Genomic DNA, 20,791 nt, shown 5'->3' on the forward strand with positions numbered 1-20,791 from the left:
CGGCTCTATCATCGAAACAGCGAAATTTTCTCAAGCTTGCAGTCTGATAAAATTCCTGAGTTGGCCTTGTTTCTGTTCAAACACTCCACTCCTGAATGGCGACATAAACTCAAAATAGCATCTTCTCCTATTTTCACAGGTGATGTGATGTGCTTCAAGACTACTACAACACCGTGTCTGAGGCCAGCATTTCCAGGTACAGCGACTAATCATCTTACGTTATTGAAGAAGGGGTATTAAATAGGTGAAAATGAAGGTCACGGCATTTGTTTTATCCTCTCGAGAGCGCAAGCAATCACGGAGCTTCAAATGAAAGCCACTGATTGGCATATCCAATTCAACGGCACAGGCATATATTTTGTTTCTATTTTGTGTGTTCAAACCCTATCATCTAATAAATGCATGCTATTCGGTTCTTAATATTTTTCAAAATAAAATCTTTTTAATAAAATAGCTATTTCTTGGATCTTTTCAAAAATAACACAAATAACACACTTGTCTAGTGGTGGTGTAAACCACTGTACCATTAGTTTTTATTATACTTTATAAATAATTTATAATTTTATGATAGTGATATCAGTAGGAATGTCTATACCCTTTTGCCTGTTCATCCTCGGCTTAGACAAAGTCTTGATTCCTGCTTCCCCATGTCACTCAAACTTGCCTGGACTTGTGAAAACCATAGCTCACAGAACTCAAGGTCAGAGTATCAGCACACCAGAAACTGATGGATTTCCCTGGAAAACCTCAATCTGCATGGTCCTGCTGAGTTGTCCTGCCCTTCTGAGAATGATATCAGCTCTTTCTTGACTTTATTTATATCTGCCACACCCACTTTATCACATTCCGACATCAATTTTAAAACACTAATAAGAAAATTAATGATTGAAAACCTTGAATTAGTTCATAATGTGACATATATATGTGGCCCACATTAATCTTCTAATTGGTCATCACTAATTTATGACCTAGCATTGTTAACTTTGTAAATGTTTACGAATAAATGGAAGGAGAGGGGTGGATTTGTGCAAATAGTCTGTTGGGAAGCAATGTTTCAAACCCAGGCTCTCGGACTTCGGAGCACTGACCTCTGAGCCTCTGTGTGTGCAGTATTGTAGGGACTTGCATAGATTCCCCATTGCCTGTGAACTCTACTTCCTTAAGGAATACAGTTATCATTCTCTTCAGTCTGTCTAGATTCTGGAAGCAAAATCTGCTTTTTAAAATTTTTCAATGTAAAGCTGCATATTTATAGTAGCATATGTTTAGCCCACAAAGCAAGTAAATTGGAAAAGAATTTCCCTTCTTTCCTGTCTACAGTATTTAAAGCAGATCATTTACATCGGAGTCTATCTTTAACAAATATTTCTGTATGTTAGAACTTCAGAATTCTGTTTAAGTCAAAGTCAGGCAACTTGACTCCATCTCATGCTGATAGATCAGTGATCTAAGGAACCAAAAATTCATCTCTGTACCCCAACACAACTCAACAAACCCATATCGTTGTTTTATGGTATTTTGGGGCCTTAAAGCCTTGAGACCCAGAGTGTAACCCATTGAATCAGAGTGGAAGTACAGCCCTGCTCTATCTCCTGCTAGTTTTTTCCTTCAACGTGGCAAGTGAAACTGCCTTATTTTTCCAGCTCTATGACAGGTATAATGACAATACTAGTATCTTCATTATGAGGTTGGTAAAAATAAAAATTAACACATCGCCAGGACGGAGGTGACTTTTAGAAATGTCTGTTTAAAAAGGGACCTGAAAAACACGAAAATCCTTTCAGTTGTCAATGAATTTATCAAAACATGGATGTAAACAAAGCAGCATTAAATTCTTCAAAGAAAAAATAAAGGCTAAGATGAAAAGCCAGCATTACAATCTTTAATGTTTTCTAATTTTACTTTAGTGAAATTTTTATTCATGTGAAAATCTGATCTGCATGCAGCTTCTGAGATGATTCTTATTCCCAGCTGCCCCGACATTTATACAACACTCTTCAATGAGCAAAAGAGAGCGAAGAGAAGCTATAAAATTCTTAGAAGGTGGTATAAAAGATGCTCAGAAGCTGGAGGTGGAGGGAGCATCTGCAACCCTCCTCCCTCAACTGCTAATCTTGTGAAATCAACTAATCTGATAGGTTAAATTTTATTGTCTATATGAACTGGACAAATAAATGATTAGAAATTAAGCTAAATGGGAAAAAAGGTGGACAATTGGCTACTTCTCTGCAAAAGAGAGAACCTCTAAGCCCTGCCACCTCTATGATTGTGAAAGCCGTACTGCTTTACAAGTCGGTCTGCAGTAATGGAAAAAAAAAAAAGCATGACATCTATACTAGATCTGTTTTCATTTTTTTTTCCTAAGGTTTCCTGGAACTTCAATGGTTGGGTAGTGGCAGGAAAGAAAAAGGAAAGGGCTGTTTTCTGTGTAAGGTGCTTTGCAACTAAACATTAATCTTGAAGTTTTAACAGTCACAAGCCTCCTCTGTCTGTGGTTGCTTCCTCTAAGCAAAGAATTACCATTAGATGAAAGAGCCCACAGCAATAAACATCAGGGGCTAGCTAGTGTCTGCCTCTCCTCTGAACTCAACCAGCCTGATCCAAGTCCAGAAATGCCTTTGAAGTCATGGAGACCTTTATGTGCAGATCAGTCCTTGGGGGGTAAAGAGCCAGAAAAACTGGTTCTCTCTCTCTTATATTCTGTCAGGGCCTGCATTCAACTCTAGGCAGAACAAAATGGCTTTCTCTGTTATAAAGGAAGTGATTTTGTACTTGGGTGTTACTTGCCTCAATTAACTTAGAGGAAATCTATTGATCACAGAAAATAATTATTTATGCCATGACATGTCTCCTTTTGGTTAAATCAAGAACTCAGCAGCAACAAGTGTAAATTTATTACCTTGGTCTTAAAGTGGGGGTTGTATTTTTGGTCATTAGAAGTGGAAGACTACATATGATTCTCTTGATACCAAAGATCATTCTTTAATAGTAATGGTGTCAGTAAGAAGTATCAGTGTATAAAACCTGTAAGTTATAAAATTTTAGAAATTAAAGTAAAAATTAATTTATTGATGGTATCAGTCAAAAGCCTATTTAAATTTGAATGTCGAAGCACAGTTTCTCAGATTTGGCAGAAAGAAAATCAAACATAGATTTTCAAATATTCAGGGAATTTTCCTTATACTGCATAGACTGATGGATTGCATGAAACCCAGTCCCAACGGACACATCTATGAAACAACTAGTGTTCAAAGAACATAACAGACAAGAGGATATAAAGATTGTAGGAGCTACAAGACCAGGAAGTTTGCTATGAGACTATCTCCTAGAAATGGCTTCATAAAAAAGGCCTGAACCATGTCCATATCAATAGACATGCTATGGTGAAGGGACAGAATCTCATGGAATTCTACCATGAGACAAAGAAGTATAGACAACGAGCCTTCATTGGTTATACAGCACAAAGAGTCAGGCCTGAGAACACACACACAACAAACAAAAACAGACTAAACAGGATGCATTTATGTATTTGTATATTTATATTTACAAGTAACAATGATAATCAACGAAAATAGGACATCAGTTAGAAAGGGAGGCACAGGGATGAGGAAAACGTGGGAGGAATGGGGTGGAGGTTTCAAGGGACATGTTGAAGGGACAAAGTGAAGGGGGAAATAATGTCATTATACCCTAATTAAAAATATTTTAAAAAATTTTAAATCTTCAGGGTCGAAGCTCTTTACTCTGCTCTAAAGACCAATAAGCTAAAAATGTTGTATGTATCAATGTGCCTTAAAAGATTATTGACATAAGAATCGTAGGCATCTTATTAAGTAGTTTTCATTTATTGTATTGGTCACAAAAATATTTGATACAATAGAATCATACAGTTTGGTTTACAGTTTATTATAATAATATAAATAAAGACAAAACTCCCTGTAACATTATAAATAAGAGAATCAGTTGATTGTCACCGAGAAAGAAGAGGTAAAAATTCAACTATAAAATTAATCAGCAATATAAAGAGAAATGAATAAAAATACTAAAGAACAGTAGTTTCAAAATTTTATGGCACATGGTGACTACAAAACATATGTTCATTTGTTTCAAATATATACTACTTGATTTATGTTAACATACATTATTTATTACATATTTTAGGTTGAACAAATGAAAAGGGTAAATGCACATAACCTACTGACAGAATAAAAAATTATAATTGAGAAGCAAAATTTTCCGTACTCCCTGCTATATTAGCATCCATGATTCATTCGCGCCCTGTCACTGAAGGAAACAGCCTGAAGGAGTATGAGATGCATTTCCAACTGTCTGCACACTAATTTCACATGAGCTCTACTCATTATTATAAGACATCAGTACCATCTTCGTATAAATGGCTCAATCACATCAAATATCATATTTAATTGGAGGAATTCTGCAGTAGTCATCCTATTTTAGAAACACTTGCTTTGTGAATAATAATCGTTAGTAATAACAGATGAAAATGCTTAGGACAGTTGACGCTATCTCTTACCATTCTAGGTCTCAGACCAAAGTGGAAATGCACCCGGTTAAATTTTATCTCCTTCCACACACACCATAGTACAAATATACACTCACAATCCTAAGAAAATTAGGCTATAGGTTTATATGGTGTCTTCCACTGATGAAGTAACAATAATGCGAAGGAGCTTCTTGCAAGCAGCTCATCCTTGTTTTTTATATTAAAAGGTTCTCCTCTACACACATGAATGACTAGGACTACAAGTTTAAAAGACCAGTTTCTGGACTATTGACATAATAGCCCTGTATTCCTTGTGACTTATGTTGCTAATCCTAAATTAATTCGGAAATTGTGAAAAAAAAATAATATGGTATGATCTGTCTTCTGTTTCTACAACCTCATAAATCTTGTTCAGTGGGTACCAGAATGACCTAAATTGCATTTTCTCTCAAATTCCCAGTTCCTCACTTTCCCTGATTGACAATGGTACTCTTCTTCTTCATTAAAGAGCCTTATTAAATAGCATAAAATTGTTTAAGTTTTAGAATTAAGTCCGGAGGTATACACTTCCACTTCTTTGTTGATCTAGCATAGGCCCTGATGATTTCTACAGAATGCATCCAAGGAGTTCAAGCAAGGCAAATGAAAACAAGTCTATAGAAGTCTCCACATTACAAAGGCAAAACAGGAGGAGATGGATATGGCCACTCTTGAGTTCATTCAACTGCAAGTGAAGAAAAGACTTCCTGATCTTCTTTTCACACTCCTGAGTTTGATGACATCTGAGTCTCTCCACCATGTGGTTGAAAAGATTTCAAAATCTCTCTCACATCCCTTTTTAAGTCCATATTCAGACCTTTATTGTTTTCAGTCATGTTTGCAAAGTACAGTTTGATTTCTTTTAGCAGATTTTGTGTGTGTATGTGTATGTGTGTGTGTGTGTTCTTCAAAATCAGGACTTCATTTTAATGAGCTAGTAATCTTGCCCCTTGGGAATCAATTTCTTTCTACAATTTCCAAGTCTATTAGTCTCCAACATATTGAGTTGGATCTTAGCGTGTATTTCACTTACGAGCACATACATTGATTTTACACGATTCCTCAATGTGGCCAGGTGGGTTCGTGGTCTGCACTGTATCCACCTATAAAAAATACAAACATATATGTCTGCTTTACAGGGATGTGAGTAGGATTTTGCCAGCCTAGCTGCAAAGCTTGAACTGCACGTCTCAGCTAACGGTAGTCTTTCCTTCTTAAAGATGTGCTTGCACTGGTCACAGGCTTTTTCAGAAGTCACAGAGACATAGCAGTTCTCACTACAATTAACAACCCTGGGGCACCGAAATCAATAGAGTTGGCGAGTCCCAAGGATGCGATCCCTGACAAGAAGTGTTTGATTGGTATAAGAATCATTGAGTTAATTGTGTTTCAGGGTTCAGGCCTTTCAAGGCTATGAAATGTCAAGGGGAGGGAAGATGGAGAGTGCAGAGTCTGTATTCTGTAATCGGAACAGAGGGATATGGTAATTATGCTGCAGATGCTTTTGAACTTACACATCCATGAAGTGTCAGGGATGTGAGCTAGAGCTAAATGTTCACACCCTCCAAGGAGCTTTAGTCTCCAAATGAAATCATGAGATAGCTCACTCTCCCTCCATAGAAGCCTAGCAATTTCCATGCGATGTAAAAACGGACTGCTGATCTCTGGTAAACACGTGTGACTCTCTGCTTCAAAGTCATGACTGCTGTCAGGCTGTGCTCCCTGCCTTTAGATCTAATTTGTAGAAATAGAAGTTGCCATTCATATGCATTCAAAATATTTTGGTGCTAATGTAAGCTTCAAATGGTGTTAAGTATTATTCTGAACTTGAGACCAATCAATGGGCTATTTTTTGCTTTCTAGACAAGAAATAACACAAAGTACTATTTGTTTGATGTTACAAATGATGACAGTAAAATCCTTAGTAAGCCTGAAAATTGCAAAAAGGATCATGTCATTTTCAGCGCGTAAACTGATGAATGAAGTTCATGACTCAAAGTGCTTAAGAATCAGGATAAGGAGAGAAAAATCTTCAATTTAAATTCCAAGGTCACAACATACCGGCATGCAAACACAATCTAGAAAGAAGTAGCTGTTGTTTCCCCTGAATGCTTACTGACTTCTTTACAAAAGTGGATAGTATAATAGCAGGACTAATTTGAAAGTTAATTATTGGAGAGAAAGGCTTAACTTTGAAAAATACTCTTAGTAGTGAGTTATCCTTATGAGCTATATAAGTGAAAGCAGCTTTAAAAATGTCATAATTGCTTATTAAATATTATCTATTATAAGAATTAGTTTTCTCTAGTAACTCTAAAAGTTAATACATTTTGATAGGCTTTGATTTATTGCATAATCAAGTCACAAGTAAATATGATCTGAATCATAAAATTACATCAGATATACTTTATCTCATTTCACAGGATTCATATTAGTGAACGTTTAATTCAAGCTTTCTTACTCAAGATAGTTGAAAAATTTCATTTTACATTCTATTTTCAAATTAACTTTCACCCATCACATAACCATAAAGCATGAAAAATATTCCATCTGACTATTCTGTCTCCTCCACATATATGACATGCATACATAGTGCTTATGACACATGTAACCATTTTGCAGTTATTCATTTAATTTTTCTATCATATTCCGAAATCTACATTGTCATCCCTGAGGGTAAACTTCACGTTCACTTTATGTGTTCTTTTCCTGAATCTGCACATGATTGGGAGGTAATAAATTGTGTTAATGAACAAATGCGTTTTTTGGAATTGATAATTAAGCAAATCAAATTATCTGTTATTCCATAATGCCATGCTTGAAATTTTGAAATTTTAAAATTGTGCGGACATTCTTGCTTTACATTATTTGTTGTATGACTTTTGATCTTAGAGCATAGCTCTTATGAATGGTAGCAAATGATATATACTTTCCTAGCACATCATTGTCTTCAATTTTTGTATTTAAGTTTAGTCTGAATGTGCAAAAATATCATTAAGTTTCTTTTTATCTTTTTCATGTGAAAGTAATGTATTTTCCTCTAAAGGTATGATTTATGCAAAGTTTTCTGCAAAACTTTTAAGGAATAAGTGAATAAATGAAACATTTAAAAAATAAAAATCCAAAGAGTCAAAATGTTTAATATTTTATTTTTAAAGCTGACTTATAGTTTCAACTTATAATCATATTCAGGAATATAAGACATTTAAATAATATATGCACCATCCTGTCATGTAAGATAATGAAATCTCCTTATTAAAATGTTACTCAGAACTATTCCACAATTTAACTAGCTGTGAAGAGCTGCTTGTGGTTTTAGATTGAGATGCATGAAAACACAACTGTATACTATTATTCACCTTTCACTAGAGTCAGGAAAGACAGGTTCTTTTTTTCACGGTTAAAAATTACTGTTTCGAAACAAAAATGCATTTCAAATTTCAAGTCATTCATTGAGCTCACAAAGAATCATTTAGGAATCACAATTCTGAAAACTGTGTTGGTGAGGTTGAGAATAGAAATGTGTGTTACTAGGATGTGTTTGCTTTGATTTGAAGCAGCTAATTAGAATGGCCCTGGAAGTAATTTTCAGATCACCACTACTAAGGAGAGAGGTGTCAATAAATCAGGCCGGACCAATCTTTCAGTCAGGTCCAATTCAGGTAAAGTTGTAGATTCGTGGTCTGTGTCTTCACCTTCCAACCTCACTCCTCAATTCATTTCTATCACTCAGGCAACAAGTCATACACACACACACACACACACACACACACACACACACACACACAAAGCAAAGTCATTCTGGACCCCTTTCTATGAGGCTATCACTACATATCAAACCTTTCATTCCCTAACTAAAAGAGCAATTAATTAATCAAGGAGCGTAATTTATAAAAGTTATTGGAAAGTAGTTGAGTTTCGCAACTGACTCTGTCCCTTTTCTTGTGATCCCTGACAATAGCGACAAGTGCAAGGAGAGGGAAATTGAAGTATTCGGAGACTAGCGAGAGGACACAGATCTAGGTACAAGAAAATGCAGTACTCCCCACATAAGAATAGGCATGCTTTTAACCTATGATTCTTTAAAAAAAAAAGTCTGAAACCAGAAATGTATATATATTTGTGGTTTCAGACATTTATATGTATATATATATATATATATATATATATATATATATATACTCTCTGAAAGAATATGTATGTATTTTTCTACTTATTTTCATTAGATATGCCTCAATTCTAATCATGTGCCTATGTAATTGGAGAAGATTAAGTGCACGTGTCTGTTGAATGTGCTTGCATATAATTGGCAACATGTAAAATAACTCTATGAATATGCATTATTTTTCCTGGAGTGATGTTCAAATCGAGGAAAAAAAATGAGAGGTATCTCATAAAAGGCAGACTGTATTCCAAAACACAAAGAACACATTCATTCTAATTTTTGCAATCTCGAAACTGAAGCTGTTACTAATATTTGAGAACACAACTGCCCAAAAAGGAATTCACTTTCCAGTATAGTAAAGAAGAAGCACAGCCCCTTAACACTGGAAGGTTTATTATATTTTTGAATATTAAAACCTACCTCCGTTGGAAAGCAGAAAATATACTAAGCATAGGATTTAGATAGTTGAAGGACTATCAAAAGGTAATCCTCAGTAGTAATTTGATCTTGTCTTATTAGCTATATAAATAATTGCAAAAACTGTCAACAGTGATGATGATTAGGGACTGTGGCATCCATGAAGAACTGATGGAGCTGGCATCTAGGACCCCTGCACTAGCGTCACCAATGACAGCTGAGCAAGCAGAAGCAGCAGAGGGCCTCTCACCATCCTTTAACCCTTCTCCCTGAAACAGGTCATCAGTTACCTCTTGAAAGGCTCGTGCAGCTGCACTGTGTGTATACCTGTAGGAAAAGAATTTCCTTATCTACAGCAACACAAAGCCACACATGAATCTACACAGACAGGCCATGCTATGTTCCTATCTGTGCATAACCATTGCTTCACACGCCCTGTTCCAACACGCTGCGCAAGGGTTCTGCACTTATTGTGAAATCTAACAATAAAAATGTCTCCCTGTTGCTCTGACTTATTTCCTTATGAAAGATCCTGAATCATGTAACATATATATCAAACATCCTTTTGATGAACCTCCCAAAAAATGAAGAAAGACATTTTTTCCTCAAAAAAAATGTTTATTAAAATATCATTTAACCTTGCAAAGGCCTTGTGAAGCAGCATTCTAAACTTTGATGACTTCATGTTGAAGAAAGTGGAGCCAAGAAACAGAAATATTCTTACATAAAATTGTATACGGGTAAACTCAGGAACCTAAATCAGGACTCGGACCTCGTAGTCAAATCCATTTTCACTACACTGTTTAACCTAATTTAATAATTTAATTCCGACTTTTAAAAAAAATAGACAAGTGTGTTACAATGGTAAATGCCTCCATTTGGGGCATGGTTTAATAAATATTAAGCAAAATTATATATTTTCTAAACCATTATAAAAGAATATGTTATGCTTATTTCCTGAAGTTTATGTATTTACCATACTAATCATTATTAGCTCATTTACATGTGTGAGGTATGTGCACACGTATACACACACAGTCATATTTGTTGATATTGTTTCGACATTGCTAAGGAACAAAAGGTTTTTTAACTATTTGCTCTGAATCAACAAAAAAAGGAAATGCCATAGTAATATATACCCATTTCCAACCTGAAGAAGCTTGCTCTTGCTTTCAGAGTGTGAATGACTTGGAGCCTAATAAAAGAATTCCTTGGGCTGGAGAGTCAAGCAATCAATATTGATTGACTTGGCTTCGTATTAGAATTATAGAATTTTAGTGTCAGCAACAATGCCTAAGGCTATAAAGTCCAGTCTAGTAAGAACACAGAAAGAAATAGATAGCATCCCAAGAGACCAGCCCAGTTCCGAGGGAACTTCTTTAAAAAAAAAAAAAAAAAAAAACTTTTAAAGGAAGCCACCGAAACATAAATATGAATGCTTTTGCAACCAAGGAGAGTCAGAGATGAAAACCAAGCAGGTGAGCGTCTGAGAGACCCAAACCATCAGAAGAGGACGAGCGAGGGCAGTGGGAAAGGAGCTTGTTGACTGATTGACCTTCAACTTGACTCAGCTAGGAGCTCAAGGACAGGGAAAGAATTGCCTTGGAGAAAAACAACTGGTAAGGAAGATAAGAGATGAAGTCACAGGCAGTGAGAAATCTCTATGTACACTAGAAATTTCCTCTTCAGTGTGTCTTGAGTGACCCCCCAGTTTCCTTTCCTTAGCTTAAATATCCATACACGTAATAGCACGCAGGGTAACAAGAGAAACCAAAGCCTATCCTCCTGAACATCATATGAAGACATGTCAAGAACTCTAGAGATAAAACTCGCAGAAAAACTACTTGCTAAGAAAAAGCTAAAGTGATGTAAAAGCCTTTTCTGTTTTACTATAATATTCAAGTGTTTCCCATTGACTTCATTTTCTTTGAATTTTAAATTTTAATAATGATTTCAAAGAAAAAAAGTAAATCCTGAAGTGCTAGAGATTAATTCCACTACTGCTAAGCACAATATAACTAAAAAGTGGTAGGAGGGGTCACTGCTTTACAGTTTCATTTCCACTGCAGCAAAGTTTAATACGAATGTATTCAAAAGCTCACAGTGTTCTTTAAGCTCCCGGTAAAAAGTCAAACGATACCAGCTTATAGTCTTCAGATCAACAGTATTGGCCACCCTTGGACACGACAGCAGCACTAGGTAACCTTTGTATGCTAAAGCAACAATAACTGTCAAAAAAAAAAAGGAAGAAACATTCATGAGAAGATGGCAAGAGGAAGCTCTGCTGTCCTCAAATGCCACTGAAGGGATACTGTCTGGAAAAATGGTGAGAGGCTTGGGGAGCCCTAGTCAACCACGAGTCTGACCCAGTAAAGGAGAAAACAAAGGAGGCACAAGATAACACTGTTGCTTGAAAACATTTTCAGAAGAAAACCAAAGCTAACCAGCCAGCTTTGAGCTTACAGAAAATGTTGGCTCAAAATGTAAAATTTTGCACACTGGTTATGTGGTCTGTTTAGTGGGTAAGAAATGAGTATGATTCAATTTAAATTGGCTTGTGGCTTACCAGTCTCAAAAATCTATGCCTTATTACAGTTAGAAATTACAAGACTCTTCAATAAATACTTTCCCAAGTAAGAAGACCTTGATTTAATATATGCATATCAATATATGCACGAATTTAAATAGTACTTTCAGTATATGAGATACACTATATTAATAAGTAATATATAGAAGAAATGCGATCTCAAAGATAGAGATACTGTCTGTGTTTTTCTTTTACTACATGACACATTTTACCAGTGACAATTATTGAAGTCCAGAGAGGACTTTTCAATAAAGTCAACTCAATGAAACATTGAAGATTTAGGACTAAAATTGAATGCCTTCAGTATTTGGGAGATTCATTAGTGAATAATGGTGCATGGTGCCCAAGCATGAGAACCAGAGTTCAAATCCCCAAGTGTGTGTGAAAAGCTGAGCAATGCCTCTGGTTGTGTTTACAGGCCAGCACGGTGGTATAGTGGGGACAGAGACCAGAGGATCACTCTTAGCCCTCACGACCTCCATCCAGGTTCAATGTGAAACCCTATTTTAAGGAACTATGGCAAAAAGTGATAGAGCAGAACACTCTGTTCTTTGCATATGCACTCTTCTGCATGAAGACACTCCACGCACAGGTACTGCACACATTAACAAATCCACCAAGAACCCATAGTCATCCTCATGATCAATCCTCACCTCCAGGTCAGTGTTTATTTCCACTTAAATTATAAAATAACAACTCGGAAAAGCTGAAGATTTCAGAATGAGGTTGTTCAAATAAAAACCAAATGTCTCTAATCCCAGTAACCCTAGCTGTGATATAAAGAATTCTTACGATTTACAGTAGACTTTATGCTAATAACACCAGCAGGCTTATCCAAAAGACTGCAATGCAATACATAAAATAAATGTAAAATGGCAAAACAACATTCTTTGTGATAGGAGATATGTCTGTGTTTGGATGGCGCTTTTGAAATTTTATTTTGAAGAGTTTAAAAATCATTAGAAATTAATACGAATTACTTTTAAGTCAAGCTCTAATATAGCTTCATTTCAAGCTTTTGTGGAGGGCATGGTTCTAATCAATATTGCATCGAATTTTTAATATGTTTAATATTGTATAAAAAGGACTGTAAATCTTAGATTTTAAAATAGGTCACAATGCTTAAAGCACTTAATCACAAAGCAATATGGTGTGTCTCAACAGGAAAAAAAGGATTACGTGCTTTTCTTTTTTTCTCCTTTGTCTTTATAAGTGCAGTGTGATGTATTAGTTTAATTAAAGTCTACCAAATTATCATAAGGATTTTATGTGCTGCAAATAATTGGCTTTTTTTTCCCCTGCTCACTTTTTGTTAATGGAAGCAGAACATTTTTTTTTTTTTTATGATGCTTAGTATAAGATACTTGAAGACTGCAGGGAAGTAAGGCAATTGAGGGGCCTAATGAAGTGACCTTTGTCATCTAGGACTTGAAACAAAATTGAGCCTGCACTAATGCAATGAAGATAAGCCAACGTTTCCAAAGAGTTAAAAGGATAGATAACATTATGGCTCAAAGCCAAACTATACCAAGAATCCATACATACATAAAAATGACAATCCTATTAATAGGAAATGCTGAAGGGCTCCGAAACGAGGTAAAATGTATAAATAAATCACATATGAGGATGCTTTTAGTGCATGTCATGGTAAATCAATCTTTATCATGGAACATGTTAAGTTAAAATGCAGATAAAGTTATATTATGGGGTACCTTTTTAATACGGGCAAATTATGCCCACCAGTGAACAAAGAATTAAATGAAAGTCATTTCAGAAAGTTAATATGATGACCATATCCACTTTTACTTTGAGTGGAAAGAAGCAATAATTAAATATATAAGCATTTACAGGACACCTCTTTTTAACAGAAAAAAGAAAATCTGGGGATAGCCTATGAACTCTAAATTAGCCCATCTAGATCCAGAATTTTCCAGGGATTTCCTTCTAGTAGAATATCTATAATCCATTGCTGAATGCGTATATCCTGTATTCAATTATAATCAACAGTGCTTCTTCTATAAAAAAAAATGACATTGGCCAACACTCATGTATAACTTTCCTGAAAGAAACCATTTTACAGAATCTCTGAAGATTTTTTGAACATTTATTTGCTGCTCTGAATTAATTCATAAAGTTTCTGCACTTCTTATTTGTAAAGAGTTTTGAATTAGTGATAATAACTAACATTCTGCTGGGTGTTTCCAGAATGTCAGGCCAATGAACAAGGTCAGTAGGAAACAGATACTATCAGCAATCACAAAGAACAAAGAAAGGACTCAGGGCTGAGAAAATAACTTGGCCACACTGCAGGCACAAAGCATGGCAGCACTGGAATTTTAAGCCCAGGAAGTCTCCTCTAATCTCTGTACTCTTATGCACTCTACACTCCACTGCCTCTCCAGTTGCTGCGGAATTTTTGCTTAAAGGCAGCTATTGTCACACTTGCTCTGCCCAACTCAAAAAAAAAAAAAAATGTTTCTAAAGATCTGTACTTTTTAATATATCCTTAAGCAGTTGGAAATCTAAACATAGGTTTTTTTAAGGTTGCTATTATTGTTTTATTTTTTGTTTTGTTTTATACGTGACCTCACTAGGCTCCCCAGGCTAACTTCAAACTCATGATCTCTTCCTCTCTCCTTCTTTCTCTCCACCCCTCTATCTGTCTTCATCTTTCATTCTTTTAAACAAACACACACACAAACGTGTGGACACACACACACACAAATACAAACACACAAGCATGCATGAGGAAACATATGCTTCATATCACAGTAATACTTATATTTCTGAATATTAATACATGCTCCTAAATTTGTATTAAGAGGCCTAAGTATAATGTGTTTTCCTCCCCTCTCAAGGATACTCTATTCTTATAAAATCCCAAGACCTCAAAACAAAAACCTAACCAAGAGGATGACAATCTGCCCTGCACCTGAACAGATGTATCTAGGAAGAAGGGCTTTCTTGGTGAGGATGCATGCTCATTTTGAACAGACACCATCTTGATTTACTCCATTTGTTTTAAGCCAGGGAGTGAAAAGGGATCTTTGACAGAACTGTCATCTTTAAAACACACTGATATTTCATTTTCCCTTTTGCACTGTTTAGATTGCTTAGTACTGAAATGCTTCCAGCAGCTCCTATGTCCAATTTTTCAAAAGCTGTCATTTCCTAGCAAATCTGCTTAAGCAAAATACTAATGTTGTTAGAAAACAGAACAAACATAGATTATAAAATACATTCTATTCTTCTTTGCAGGTCAGACTCAGAGGGAAGAATGAGAACTTGGATGAACATGTGGAAAAAAATTGAAAGATGACTATGACAGATTGGCTAAAGTCCATGAATCACATGCATTTCTGATTAGTTTGAAATATACTCTTGGACTTAGCTCAGTAGAGGCTCTAAGCAATTATCATATAATCAAAATGCTATTTTCAAGGTATTCACTAAAGGTCATTGCATTTATAAAAGCAAATCCTGGTGGGAAAATGGGACAATGAAAGATGACCGTGGCTGTCTTTTCTAGGTTCAAGATTACAGCAGCCGTCATAATTTAACTTATCATTATTTTATGACCCAGAAAGCAACAACTACATTGACAACAAAAAACCAACAAGTAGTAAATTTGTAGACTTCCGGCCTTTCTGAAATGTGTGATATCATACACTCATATCCTCTGGTACCCAAATGAAGGAATGAACAACAGATACTAACATCAAAGTAATATATGTAAGGATGAATGGTGTGATAACTAACAAGACTTGGCATTTCCAAGCAATGTCCATATGTAGTAACGTGCTTTGGGAAGAATCAGCCATGTTGATTGAAAGTATTACTCAATGTTTTCAACATAAAATATATATTCAGGATACACACACACACACACACACACAAACACACAAACATATGTTTCAAGCTGAACACATATAGATAAAGGAGATTCACACTGTACATGCAACTTTTTATTTCAAAAATGTTATCACACAATTTGGACTGAAATTAGTATTTCTAAGCATATGCAATACAAACTACGTAAGTATTGCAATTGTATCCTTTACTTTAAAAAGCTAATCATGCCTCAGCAAAAGCCAAGATTGCTTATGGTGTACAATCCGAAACCCAATTCTCTCCTGGCTCTCTAACACTGGATCTGTCACCCTTTAACACCACAAAATCAATACCCTGGAATGTCATGGTTCTCTGCTGGCCCACAAAGTCAAGGCATGATCAATTTCAACTTCCTTACTAGACAGAAATAGACTTAGACAAATAAAAGATTTCATTCAAGTTAAATTCAATAAAGCAAAGGAATAAAGGTGGAGGGAGTCAAAGTTGTTAGAATTCAGTCCAATTCTGAAAGCAGAATTGGATTAAAAATGTAGACTTACATCTCTTATTTTAAAATCCAACTACTAATTTACTACAATTTACTAATTGTAAATGTAGACTTACATCTCGACTTATTTTTAAAATCCAACTACGTTGCAAGCCATCCAAAAAGAATGTTATAAATTAGAACAAGCATATGAATTACTGTAGTAACCAAATTAAAATGTACATCCACTGAGGGTGCACACACACACACACACACACACACACACACACACACATTCATTTCAAACCTTGCATCGTTTAAAAGGCAGAGGAAGAGTGTTAACTGAATTTCTCACTGCATATATGTCTGGGACTTAATGTTTATGTTGACATCACTGCCCAGTGCTAGCAAAAGTCTTATTCTACCTTTAATAAATTGTGAGTGCCTAAGAGAGCTCCCTGAGAATAAGTCTTTTAATATATATCTGATGGCTGAAGAAAAGGAAATGCATGTGTTCCATGCTTTCTACATAAACTGTATCAGAGCAAAGTTTCTCTCTTTCTTGTCTGTTTCTTTTGGCCTGGCTTCTGTATTGTTCCACATACTCAGCAAACACACTGTTGCTATTGTGTGGGTGAATTGGTGTTCAACATATGGCTAATCAACTGCTAATGATCTCTGAAATATCAATGATCGACACTGAGAAAATGATTAAGTGGTTAAAATTTTGTATATCTTTGTTTTATACAGTGTCAAATTTCCATTGTATATGATTGTGAAAACAGTATTTATTAATATTATGGAAAAACTAGACCTGATAGTTGAGAAGAACAGGGTGTGATTTTAGCTCACGAACTTGCTGTGTAACTTTGCTTTCCTAGGACTCTCTAGTCTTAGCTACAGAAACAAGGAGGTACATGAGAATAAGGAGGTTCTCATGTATCCTCTTGGGGATGGATGTACCCTCCTGCATACTTGAAGGGACATGAATTTCAAAGAAATCAATGAAAGAGGCTCTAGAGGTCAGAAAAAGAGAAAGAAAGCAATCCCATTACTGGAGTTAAAAGAAACTGGTCATTGAATTGAGCAAAAAAAGTACTGAAGGAACTATAGAGATGCTAACAGTTGTGGGAGGCCTTGGCAGCATGTGGTGGAAGACTACTGAGTTCCTACTTCGAGTCACAGTAAGGCGGGGAACACATACCATTCTTTCTCTTGCCTTCCTATGTCATCAAAGCTAAAAGAGAAATTATGACTGCTCCCTTCCACCTTGTATCATAGGCAAACCGTGGTACATGAGTCTCAACAATAAGATTCACAGAAAAGTCCTTAAAGAGGCACTATTTTCCAAAATGGAAAGCAAATGGATCCAGAAGGAAGATTTCCCACTCTGTTTTGTCCACTGTTCTTTCCTTACTAGAAGAAAAACAATACAAAATAGAGACAACCACATTCTTTAAACTGTGAACAGGAATAATCAAAGGCTAAGGATGGTAGGTCAGAGAAGAGCAGGTCAAGGGTTCATCATGCAAACTTGCCGACTCACAGTATCTAGACTTGTGTTGTACAGGAAAAGCATCCTCCTTCCCTCCCCTATTTAACTATGGTGAATTCATTATTTGCCGCTGAGAGTATTCCTGGGTGATATCTTTGCTAAGGGCAAAGCAGAGAGATTAGCAACAACAAAGAATATAAGGAAGTGAGAGGGATATGAGGCTTCATAGCCACTGCTGTTAAAACACTAAACAATGTAGGTCTGTACTCTATTTGCTTTATTGACTTTTCCACTTTGTCTTCTCTTATGTTATTGACTTCTTGCAGAAAGAAGATTTACCTTGTTTAAGGGTTTACATTTATTTCTCTATGGGTGAGTCTCTCTGTGTTTTTCCTGTCTGTCTCTGTGTGTATTTGAGTGTGTGTGCACGCACGCAATTGTATGTATGTGTCAGAGAACCTAGCAGAGGAAAACCTCTGGCTGCTGGCTTTCTCTTTCCATGATGTGTGTTATAGAAATAGAACCCAAGCCCTTAACCTTGATGGAAAACTTCTTTACCTGCTAAACATCTTGCTGGTCCATAAGGGTAGCTTTAAGTGTTACCTGTTTATCATCTATATCTGAACTAAAAAGATGTGATATTCAATTTGAACTGTCCTATTTATTAAATAAATTTTTAACAGGAATTTTATCCAAAGCACATGGAAAGCATACTATTTATTTCATAAGGAAATTATTAGAGTAATAAAATCATGTATGGAAAACATATAATTATTCATAGCACATTGTGAACCATTATCCACACAGGATGATTCAAGTAAAACACATCATGGACACAGTATCTGGATTTAGTAAGTGCTTATCTGTTACTAACACTGTACCACTCTAACAGTCTCTGTCCATCATTTCTAGGAAATTCCTGCCCTAGCAGAAACGTTGTACTCTTGCAGGTAATGGCTGATGAAATTATGGGATGACTATTAGTCCAAGCATGGCTATATATTCTTTCTGACATTGAAAACTGATATCTCCAAAGAATACTGGAACTTTTTTATACTAATATGGCACGCTACACCAAATAGACTTTCACACAGACAGGTCATATTCACTACAAGATAAAAGGATTGTGTACAAAAAAAAGGCAACAGAAGAGGGGCAATTTCTATTCTTTTCTTAAGACTTAGTCCATGCATTCCTTTATTTTCCATGAACTAAGCTAAGTTGTAGTCTCATATTAGAGGCCAAGACTACAGACTGAAGCATCCGTCTTTGTCCCATCACCGAAACATGTTGTTACCAAGTTGGTTATACAAAATCTGAGTCCACAAATGTCTTTAAAAGAAGACCACCTATGTTCTCTTTTCCTTCTATGGCTTTGGGAGCTCTATGATTTTATGAAAATGTTTATGTCATTACGAAAGGAAAAGGCATAAACAAGTTTAAAAAACTAAGAATTTCCTATTGACATCTGATTCCTTATGTCTGTAAACATTTTTTTAAACATACAATTAGTTTTAATCCTGCGGAGTTACAGCATTCTTTACTTTGAAATTTTTAATTGAGAATCTTCTTGTAAAGCAAAACCAAGGGACAATCATATTTATTATGTGTACAATTTTCCATTCTTGTTCTCTAACAAGGCATCTGAGAAAGGAAACATAGATTTTTATATTGTAGAGAAATACAACTGGCCAACTATTATACTCTTTCTCACCATGAGCACTGACACTCTGATGGCCTCCCGATGTCCAGATAGTAGAAGGAAATTATGTGTTTTCCAAAGGTGGCTACAGCCAAGCTGCTAAACACTTTTGGATGGCATCCCAGATGCAAGCATGTGTGGAAGGTCTTGTTTTGTTCAGCTGATGGAGAAAAACTTCTGAGGCTTTTTCCATGACCTAACTTTAACAAATGTCATTTTTCAGAGCTAAGGCAGTTTAAAGATGGGCAACTCTATGTATTTCGGGCAAAATTATAATCTTTTTTCAAGATAATAAGTGAGGATTATGTGTAAAACTTTAGGAGATTATTATCATATTGTAAAAATAAATAGATCAAATAATACTTGGTTTCTGTTTAGAACAGTTCAATAAACTGATTGCAATGAAATGTTAAATTTTCGTTTTTACATGTGACCTCCTCAAACTTGGAAAGATGAAGTTTAATGCTTATATTCTAAAATGTGTGAGCTTAGACCTCAGCTGTTAATCTCTTGTATTTGTCATAAAGAAAAAGGTACCTTAGTTACAGATATACATAAGCTTATTTTTATATAGCCTCTTTACTAATAATATTGTAGATTGTAGTATTTCTATTTATTATTATTTACTTATATGTTTATTATTAACTGAGAAAGGGTAGGACTAAATACCAGACACCAGCCAGGAGCTCACATTTATCCTCCTGCCTCAGCATCGAAGTACTAAGTTTCTAGTCATGAACTATTATACCCAGTTTTGTTTTGTTTTGGAGTAAAGATGAACAAAATATGAAAATTTTTGCTTCTCCAAATTTGTTTCCCTGTAAAACATCATTTGCATTTACTGAGATATTATAGTAGTTTAATGAAATTTTTCTTTAGGTTTCCAATGTTTCAAGGTATAAAATGCATTTCATTCCCCTGTAATTGATATAGAAAGTTTGATCAGTGTTTTGTTTTTAATCTTCTGAAACACAAATGTTAACATTAATTATGTTGGAACTTACAAATTTCTTACTGTAACTTAAAAGTATTTTTAAGAAGCAGGCACTCCATTAGCATTGCTGGAGCGAATGAATTCATGAAGACAGATGTTCGAACTCTCGGGGACCGCACTATTCCCACCTGAGTGTCGCATTTGTCTTTCCATTTACTTCACCCCAAACAGTTTCCATAACAAATGCTCTCATAATAGGGCCAAGACACTCGTGCTAGTTCTTATTGTTTAGAAGCAGGAAGTCATAAACCATTTCAAACCACATTCCCATAACTAAGGAAGCCTGCCAACACACATGAAGGCAATACTGATTTATTCCCTACAGGAAAGGAAAGCTGATGAATGATTTCAGGCCAGGGCCACTGGAACGCGGTGCATTAGCAAGATCTGTAGGACCTGCTTTTAGAACAGACATCCCTTGTTTGAAAACAGAGCATGAAATGATTTTAATCTGCAAGAGAAGGGAGCTGCTCCTGGCCCTCTAATCAAACCATGGCACACTTGAATCATCCGCCCTTTCATTTTCCAACTCGGGATACCCACTGAGCCCGCTCCATTGGCCATTGTGAG

The 20,791-nt window shown here is 35.7% G+C and overlaps 1 protein-coding gene across 8 annotated transcripts in view; it reads right to left on the minus strand.

Moving 5' to 3' along the window:
• The window catches only part of Pcdh7 (protocadherin 7), a 404,659-nt gene that overhangs the window by 333,624 nt on the left and 50,244 nt on the right, over positions 1 to 20,791 (minus strand). The window contains exon 2 of one of the 8 annotated variants that reach the window (XM_087909037.1): positions 3,517 to 5,646. The exons of the other annotated variants lie outside the window; for them this stretch is intronic. Within the exon in view, the coding sequence (XP_087765163.1) occupies positions 5,569 to 5,646 (78 nt within the window). The 3' untranslated portion in view covers positions 3,517 to 5,568. Of the gene's footprint in view, positions 1 to 3,516; positions 5,647 to 20,791 lie in introns of those variants that run through there. 8 annotated transcript variants of the gene reach the window in all.

Source organism: Myodes glareolus, chromosome 8, assembly GCF_982192425.1.
Source record: "Myodes glareolus chromosome 8, mMyoGla1.1, whole genome shotgun sequence".
NCBI lineage: Eukaryota > Metazoa > Chordata > Mammalia > Rodentia > Cricetidae > Myodes > Myodes glareolus.